The sequence below is a fragment of the Salminus brasiliensis genome, chromosome 8 (genome assembly GCF_030463535.1).
Source record: "Salminus brasiliensis chromosome 8, fSalBra1.hap2, whole genome shotgun sequence".
NCBI classification, from domain to species: Eukaryota; Metazoa; Chordata; class Actinopteri; order Characiformes; family Bryconidae; genus Salminus; species Salminus brasiliensis.
In genome coordinates, this window is record NC_132885.1 from 8627399 (window position 1) to 8637014 (window position 9616).

Below are 9616 nucleotides of genomic sequence, written 5' to 3' on the forward strand. Positions count from 1 at the left end.
CTACAACTTAGACCTACTTGAAACCCCTCAGCTACGACATCCTTGCTAAGGTGGATATAAAAATATGCTCACTCTAGCATTTGGGCCAAAACCACTGGATATCAGCACCGGCCCACAATCGCTGCATTAACGCAATCCTAAAGATGTCACCATTTAGAATGAAAGTAATTACTGCTATTTTCCATTAATCCACAAATCTGTGAGAAAGAATGAATAGTTATTGCTGCAGATGGATTCTGCTGCATTTCGTCCCTTTGCACAAAAACAGAGAATCATTTTCTAAAACGTTTTCTGCACTTTTTATTCATTAGAAAACTTCTTTAATCTAATACACAGACTGCCATAATTTAGAATGGACTGCCAACCATAGAAAAAACGGTGCGCCATGATAGAGACGTCATGCTTGTGTCTTTTAACAGAAAGATACTTCAAACAAAACTACATTTGAATAACAATAAGATAATAATAAGAGTTGTTATTGATGACATGGAAGACCCATTCCAAGATTTTTAAGCTTAAACTGCTACAAACCAGAACATGTATATCCACTCCATGTAAATAAATAAGAAGGTGTGAATTTCATATGTTGTCTGCTGATTTTGAGTATTCTTCCCTTTGCCGAGAAATAAAACTTTTCTGCTTACAAATCTATAAAACCACATGTGGAGAAAACCCTTACGTTTTTACAATCCCTTTTCTTTACACTTTTCTCATTTTTTTGTCACTAAAAACATTTCAAATGTAAAAACTGGCAGCAGATTTTAATGCATATTCTTATAAAACTAATTGTTAACAGCCACTGGGAGCTTTCAGTTTCATCTCTAAACTCAAAGGGCCAGTTTCCCAGACCTAGATTAAGCACCTGCCTAGACTAGAAAGATTTTCTAATGGTTTTTCCTCCAATATCTAGTGATTTAGTCCAAGACGCTATTCTACGTCTTGAAAACCAACCCATAGTGTCTTCAAGGAGCTAGTTTAAGGACTAAGGAGTCCTCTCAGATCCCAGCAGTGGCAGACTTCGGCAGTATAGAGCAGAATAAAACAACCAAAATAGAGGAAACTGAACTTTCCATCAAGAGTTTGTCTCAATCTGTTCAACTTGTTTGAATATCTTAGTGGGTTAAGCTTTCTGTGCTTCCTGGCGAATTAGTTTTAGAAAATAGAAACACGTAAGGCATTATTTTGTGGCTTATGATAAACCAATTTCCATACTTATAAAAATCCTAAACCTCCTGTCTGTTTGTTTGTATTTTTCTTAGAAAAGTTTTAGGCCCTGAAAACTGGGCAGCTACCTTGCATGTTTTTTGCATGTTTGTTTTTTTTTACATAAATATTTCTTAGAAAACACAAAACAAAAACAAACTAATAAAAAAAGAAAACAAATACTTTTCATATACAAAAATAATCCTCTTTTCGTCAGTTTTTGTTTGCCCTCGACCCGGCTGGGAGAGAGTGAGGACAGGGGGAAACACTAGCATGCAGAATAAAACCATCACAAGCACAAACTCGCAAAATGTTGGCATCCAGATGAATTTGTAAAAATTCATGAAAGCATTACCAAACGCTACCTAAACACAGTTTCAAAAACTTGCCTCAAACACTTGCTTATGTCTGTTTCTTTTTTGTCTGCTGTTTCAGGAGTTTATCATTAAAAAAGTGCACTCACCTACACAGCTACTCAATAAAAACTCTCTTGACTTTACACACCAGTCTGCAAGCTTGTGCTCTCTGTAAACTCTGTGTGTGAGAATAAACGCCTATGTACAGTACTTTAGGGGATGTTTTCTGAGACCCTCTTTTTTAGTGTTTGTTCTCTGTAGTGCATGAACATCAGCATTGCCAAAGTTACCACAGAAACGGGTTAACTTTTTCAAAAGTCTTTGTGTGCAAGTTTTTCCCAATATGTGAGTATGAGTGTGTGTGTGTGTGTGTGTGTGTGGGTACATATATGTGTGTCTCAGTCGCTGGCATCCAGGCCCAGCCTGGTCATGTCAGCTGAGGACAGGTGTGTGTGGTCCTCATCTCCACTGTCGACTGCTTCGTCTTCACTGTGATCGCCCATCATGACTTGCTGCATGGTGAGGATCGCTCCGTCCGCCGAAAGAGCCTGGAAGCCGTCTATGCTCATCCCAACTGTAACCATGGTACCTGAACACATAAAGTAGTGCTGTGAGTAGAAGTAAGAAGAGCTTAATAAGCTTGTTAAGGCTACAGCTTGTTCACAGCCATTGCTAGGAAAGGCCAGATGATGCGCATTTAAAAGCTTTAAAAACTTTACAAACGTTACAATGGGAAAACTTCGCCCTGCTCGGCTCGAAACGCACAAAATGCATGTACTAAGTCTCTTAATTAATCATGGGTGTGTTTTTGGGCGTAACAAGCTATAAATCAATCAGCGTCACTTGCCATTCCCTTTAAGAGCCAGGTGCGGTCTGACTTCGGCGTATTGCTATTTCAGTGGTGCAAAATAAGGGTGTATGTGCGTTGGGCACGCGCCTGTGTTGACAATTCACTGCCAAGATAGCAATTAATGTCTACCTGTTGACATCTGCTTAGGTTGTTTTCAGTCAGTGGAGCTCCTGTGTTTTCCGTTGCCAAGATAGCAATATGCCAGAAATTGACCTGAACACACCTCATTTCGAGACCACCATGGCCATCGGCATAGATATATTCGCAAATAGTGTTGCTATGTAAACTAAGCAGGGGGAAGATGCGAAAATAGACCGTTTGCAGGGTGTAAGATAGCAATGAGCATTACCACGTGCCTTGCACAGGGTGTAAGATAGGGCCCTAGTTTTTTTAGGTGTCTAGTTCCTCAGTTCATAATGTAATTAAGAAAAAGCAGTTAAAAGGAATAAAAGAGGTCAAGTTGAGGTCTGGAAGCTTTACAAGAGAACTGTTAAGTCACAAGATTTTTAGAAGGCAAGTGGAAATCTTCCCTAGTGCTCTCAAAAGCAGGGCACCAAAGCAAAAGAAAAATATCCAAAGATTTACAAAGCATTGTCAAACAGGTGTTTCCTCAGGTTGTGAGAACTGCTTGTAGGGTTGCTAGGTAAATGAAAACCTCATTGCTCCTGACTGCAAAGGACGAGCTTCATTGAGGAATCATCAGAAGAGACCCTTTCCTGCATCCTCACCACAAAATTCAGCATCAGATGTTTTTTAACAGGACATCTAAACAAGTCTAAAACAGAACCTTTCCAACTGAGTGTTATTAAGTACTGACCCAAACTTTAGCTTTTTTTTTGTTATTTTGAAAGTAAGCTTTTCTGTGAATTAAGTACATTTTATTTAACACCTAATCTATTATTTAAATACTGGATTTTTGAGAAAGAAAAAGCTTGGCAGAGTAATGTTTGACACTGAGGGCTGATTTTCCAAACACAGATTGAGACAAAAAGAGAATCCCAAATGAGTGTGTTTATCAGTCCAAGCCAACAGTCCCTGAAAGCCTTCTGTAAAATGTACATGGTGGGCGGAACTGCTGAAAGCTGAGGTTCTGTTTTTGTTTTGCATAATAGTTTCGGCAACCTGATTTCATTTAGACACAGTACCATCTGCCATGGTGAGCTGTTGCTGGGATACGGAGGAGGCGATGGAATCAGGCCAGAAGCGTTGTAGGGGGCGGTTCTGTGGAGTCTTCTTTTTGGTTTTGGGTGTCTCTGTGGAGTTGGCATCAAGCATGGGCTGTAGGATCCGCCTCCGTGCGTTAATGAACCTGTGGCAACGGTTAAGAGAAGAGTGTCAACTAATAAGCTACATGGAAAGCATGGAAACGACCAAACCTTGGAGTTCATCACTTCCATGTAGCAACAATGTGTGTCCAATTGGACTGGAACATACCAGTTGTTGACCTGAAGCAAAGTCAGGTTGGTTTGAGAAGCAAGCTGTTTCTTCTCCTCTTCTGTGGGATAAGGGTGCTGGAGGGCAAATAAAAAGATGTAAACAGAAAGTGTAAAAATAGAACATGTCTTACAAAACAGGAGTGTTCCCCAGTAGGCAGGCTCACCCCGATGTGTTGGAAGAGCCAGGAGCGCATGATGTTGGTGGCCTGTTTGGGGAGAACCCCTCGCTTGTTTTTAGGTGAGCTGTCATCACTGCTGAAGAAACTCAAATCCTGATTCAGCTGCAGCTGTAGCTGCTAAGAGAGAAGACACAAAGCTAGTCAGACTGCACAAGTGATATGACTGCCTTATATACAGTGTATGTTTGTGAGCTGCATTCTGTGTATATATGGGAATACTATGCTTTAGACTGTACTCTTTATGCCATGTTGTGTGTGAGCATTTGGCTGTATGTGAAAGCTGGTTAGCTCTGTTATGTGTCTCTTAAAGATAAAGGTGCTTAGCGATGCCATAGAAAAACCATATTTGGTTCCATAAGGAACACAGCACAGTTCTTTTATGGCATCGCTTAAAGAACTATTGAAAGCACCTTATTTAAGAGCGTATGGTGTGTTCATTGCAAACAAGGGTAATACCTGAGAATTCTGAATGCGTAGGCTGCTTGGTGAGAGTCCTTGTGTCACTACACGACCTTCTGGTGTGAGTACTGTGACTGGCTGATAAACTGCACCACCTAAAAAACAAAAATAAAACAAATAAAATGGATAAACAGAATATTTACCATTAAAGTTACACTGTGAAACACATACTACTCAAATTTAAAATCCATATATATTAATATTCACTCATTCATTTTTTAATATATTTTATTGCAATCTTTCAGAGAAGTGACTGACTGAAAAATAATAATGTGAAATTATACAAAGTCCTGCACCTAATGGTTTAAATTACACATAGTGCCCAACTCATTCTCTTCCCCCATTTTCCAATCGCCCACTGCCTCACAAGCTCTTCACATGGGTCATTAGGTAAGTACCTGCCTTTTATAGTTAGTGTTTCCCTGAGTTAAGCCCATGACACCTCTAAAAGGCTCATTGGTGAGGTCTGGTGTCCCAGATCCACCCCCACCTCATTTCACATATCTATCATTAACCAACTTCACAACTGTAGAACCAGCCTCTCTGGTGACTAGGGCCTTACCTAGCCCCACTGGCACCATTACTGCATGGTCTGTCCCACCAGACAACCCCACCACAGAACAGAGAATAACCAGAGAGTCAGTCAGAACACATATACACACACAATTTTAAATAAATAAATAAATAAATAAAATAATATATGCCTAAACAGACTTGATTTCTAAATTAAACCATAATTATATGGTGTCAGATATTATATAATAGGTAATTTGAAGAGGACTTAAGCATGGTTCCAGAGAGATTTACAAGAGGTGTGGCACAGTCAGCACAACTACTATTCAGGGTATGAAAAAAGAAATGAAAAAAAAGGTATGAAATCTTTTATATTTCTTCCCAGAGCTGGCATTAATATAATCTAATCTCTCTAAATGTATTTCTGAAAGCAATCTTTTGAATATGGAAGGAAAGAATGTTTATTATTTCAATAACAATATACAATATACTGGGCAGAGGAGATGTTTTGAAAGCTGTTTTTAGGTTTGCATTTAAGATTTTTGTTCAGGGCAGATGCACAGAATCCCATGAGAGGTCTTGCCCCTCTAGAGACGTACCTGCTAGCACCTGTGGTGTATTTCCTGTTGTCACGGTAACACTGCCTTGTTGCAGAGCGGAGGCAGGGACCACAATGCCCTGTGGGCTCATCGTTGCTGAGAACGGGTTGGGCGTCTGTACAAAAAAAAAATACAAATAGAAACAAACAAATAAGTAAATAATACTAACACCTTCAGCTGTATGAACTGAACAGTCATGATCGGATGCATGCAAGACACATGAGACACTTGATAAGACAAGGAGACAAATATCAAAATCTATTAGAATTTTCTCTATGATTCTATAATACTGTGACTTATCATAAGCATTTGTGGAGTTGCTCAGCAGTCAGGTGATTAATACAGTGCATGAAGGTGAGTGAAGATGTGACTAATTAAAGCTCACCTGTGTCTGCATGCCAGAATAAGGACTGCCTGGCTCTCCACTAAGCAGAGTCTCACTGTTCATTTTGGACTTGAGGCAGGCTATGTAGCGGCTGCAAAAGTCCTTACACAGGTCGTTCACCTTCTCCAGCTCCAGCAGGTGAATCCGCAGCACCTGGATGGCCTTCACCATCTAAACACACAGGAATGGCACAGGAGTGTCATCTCAAAAAACCTGACTTTTAAAAGGTCTAATGAACACTTTAAGGCTCTGTATCAGTTTAAAGGGTATTCACACTCACACTCTTAAAAATGAAGGTGTGTCAAAAGATTGGTGTGTATTTATACGGGCAGTAAACCCAGTCATGTGGCATTTGTAACGTCCCAGGCCGATTTGATTCCAAACAAGGGGTGATCATAATGTTCTGATATGACTGTGACAGCGAAGGGTGGTAGTGAAGAAGTACTGAGTGGACTTCTCACACACCAAGTGGACTCCCATAACAATGCATAACAAGGGGCCCCACAGGCAATTGATGCCAGAGGGGAACACTGACTCTGGCAAGTAGTACAGGACAACTGACATGCTACTGTGGACCAGTTAAGTTCTATAATAAACACTTTCCCTCACCTAATACAGCCCATACCATGACGTCTCGATAGGGTCACCAAAGACATGGGTGGTTATTCCCACTATTAGGCAGGTGGTGACAATATTCCGATGTGATTGTTTATAATGAGCTAATAAAGCCTGATTCTGAAAACAGCTCATGCGTCATCACTGCTTGCCAGTTCGGCTGACATCGCTCAGATCTTTCCATATTTGTACAGCAGACAGAAGGTAGCATCTCATGCCAGGACTGCATTTTTCTCTGGGCACTTGGAAAGCTTCTGAAACTGTAAGACGTAGGGCTGCTTGTTTTTGTAAAATCAGTTATTATTTGATGTCACAGACCACCTTCAGAGGCGGTCAGAGACGGATCTCGTCCACATTTAACACAAGTGTGAACGGAATAAGTTTATTGTGATCGAATTCTGTCAGGCAAGTGGAAATATGTCTACAGACATTAGTAAAAAACGTTAGTAATAATTACTGTGAATCTTGGCTACTATCTTCCTTGCCCTGTGTTTGTTTGTGTGTGTGCACTCATGCTTGTTTTCTCGGTAGATTAGAGCAGTAATACACAGTTTGTTCCCCAGCTATTGTTCCCCCGCATTGTAAAACCCATACCTTCCCTCTAAGCTGCTCACAGTGTCTCAGAGCAGGACAGTTCTGATGAGTTATGCTGTTTACAGGTACTAAAACGGAAATGATGTACATGTTGGTGTGTTTTTTAAGCAGGAGGTTAAAATCGGATCTCATCTGATCACACTTGGGAAAGATTTTAATAACAAGTGTAAACAGAATCCAGTCAAAGTAGATGTTACTATCATATGTAAAAAGGCCTTAAGAGCCCTAATTAGTAGTTACTTTGTAGCATTTCAAAGTATTATAAAGTATTTCTTTAAGATAAAGCTTCTTACCAGGTTGTCCAATTCAGGATCTTCACTAAAGAAAGCTTTGCTTTCTTTCTCTTGGCTGCGTACAAAATTCTCTATGTCAACATCAAAGCTTGCTGATGACACACTTTCTGGACCCTGAGTAGACTGCTCACACTTCTCAAAAAGAAGTGCAAGGAGTGGAAAGAGTGGATGCCTGCAGACAACAAAACATTATGATGAACATTAAGGACATTAACATAAGTCTGTTTTTGCTACAATAACAAAACACATGTTTCTCTTCTCCTATAAAGTTAGGCCAATTAAGCACAGTAACAAAATGCAAGTCGGCCTCTGTGTACCTGTATATGGATGCTTTGTCTGTGTCCATTGGAGTCTGAGGTTCAGTAAGAGCAGGGCTGCAGGTTCTCGTATTTCCAAAACTCCTTTCAGGATCATTATCTGCCTGCTCCACTCCTTGCATCTAAAACAGCAGAACAAACACAGTCACACATATTGTAAATAGTATAGATGAGTCTGTGGGGGGGCATGTGCATAGCCCCAATGCTAAAATGCCAATTACACTTTGTAATAACCACTGCAGTAGTGAAGGTGTACTGAGAATGGACTTGTCGCACATGGAGTGACTCTCAAAGGCATCACAGTGGTGCCCAACAGGCCACTGAGGCCAGAGGGGAATGGCAACTCCAGTGGTACAGAGCAATTGACGTGCCACTCTGGACCAGCTCTATAATGAACACCTTGTGTCAGCTAACACAGTCCATGCCACGACATCTTGCTAGTGTCATCCAAGCCAAGTATGGTTATTCCCACTATTAGGTAGGTGGTCATACGTTTCTGATGTGATTGTGTATAATGAGCTAAAACAGCTGGATTCTGAAAACAGCTCATGCGTCATCACTGCTTGCCAGCTTGGCTGAAATAGCTCAGATCTGCCTGATATATCCTTTACTGCTGACACATGGCAAGCTGGTTCCATGAATGTATGCTGCCACAAGACTGGCTGATTAGATAATTGCATGATAAGAAGGTGTACATGCATTCCTAATAAAGTGCTTGGTGAGTGTATGTTAGCATGTTAAATCAACAACTTTGATTTAACCATATTTTTACACTTGGTGAATGTAAAGGTTGTGTGAACAGCGCCAAAAGCCCACCTGTTGCATTCCCTCCTGGTACTTGTCTAATGACAAAGGCTGGGCTGCCATCATGTTCACTTTATCCACGCCCAGGACTGAAGCATCATACGAGCAGGTAGCGGCAAGTCATCTGAAATTGGTTTGAGTACACACACACACACACACATCAATATTACAGTGCAATATTGTTGCTAAACCTCACCTATTCTTACAGTCCCTGCATGTTTTGACTTATTTCAAATATGCAAAAAAAAAAGGTCAACATCCATTCACTACAAACCTAGAGATGATTGCTCCTATTTCCACTCATCATATTCTAAATGCTGCAAAAAAGCTTTGCATTATTCTTACCACAGATTTTACATTATTATTATATTCATAATATTATTACAGGCATGAAACAATGACCAAACATGATCTTATATATTTTTAAAACTACATAAATATCAAGTAATAAATGTTTATTTAAGCTCTGAGTACACTCAGGGTGACCCTTGTATACAATGTAGCCGAGTCGATACATAAAATAGGCAATGAAAAAAAATATTTATTTATTAAAAAACAATATTAGATGCCAAACAAATAGGATAAATCAAAGTAGTTGAATTAAAGAGTGAAATTCACATTTAAATAAATTGCAAAAAATGGCAAAAGTCAAACAGGGCTAAATTAAAATAGATACATAAATAAACATTAAAAATAGTTAAGAAGTAACTAAAAATAAAAGTTACAATACATTGAAAAAAATGGTAAATGAAAGGTAAATAGGCAACTGAAACATACCGAATTCATAAAAAGGTCATAAAACCTTGGCTTGTGAACTTTAGCTAAAGGCAGATTTTTATAGATTTTTACTGAAAAAAAAAACCTTCGGTACCAGAAGGCTGATTCAATCACTGGAACAGGTTTAGCTAACCAAGCCAAAGTGAAACAACAGGTACCGAACCCAGAGGATTTCATTTATTGACTATACCAGTGTACCAACGTCGTGTTGGTTTAGATATGCTACACTGTAGACT

General features: G+C 39.6%; 1 protein-coding gene across 1 annotated transcript in view; it reads right to left on the bottom strand.

The window, feature by feature from the left end:
- Positions 1 to 295: 295 nt before the first annotated feature.
- Positions 296 to 9616, bottom strand: part of pknox1.1 (pbx/knotted 1 homeobox 1.1) — a 12666-nt gene continuing 3345 nt past the window's right edge. The window contains exons 2-11 of the mRNA XM_072685511.1: positions 8616 to 8727; positions 7800 to 7921; positions 7483 to 7654; positions 5981 to 6151; positions 5596 to 5710; positions 4481 to 4578; positions 4010 to 4141; positions 3844 to 3920; positions 3555 to 3718; positions 296 to 2148 (exon numbers count right to left, since the gene is read on the bottom strand). Of these exons, the coding sequence (XP_072541612.1) occupies positions 1958 to 2148; positions 3555 to 3718; positions 3844 to 3920; positions 4010 to 4141; positions 4481 to 4578; positions 5596 to 5710; positions 5981 to 6151; positions 7483 to 7654; positions 7800 to 7921; positions 8616 to 8669 (1296 nt within the window). The 5' untranslated portion in view covers positions 8670 to 8727 and the 3' untranslated portion in view covers positions 296 to 1957. The remainder of the gene's footprint in view (positions 2149 to 3554; positions 3719 to 3843; positions 3921 to 4009; positions 4142 to 4480; positions 4579 to 5595; positions 5711 to 5980; positions 6152 to 7482; positions 7655 to 7799; positions 7922 to 8615; positions 8728 to 9616) is intronic.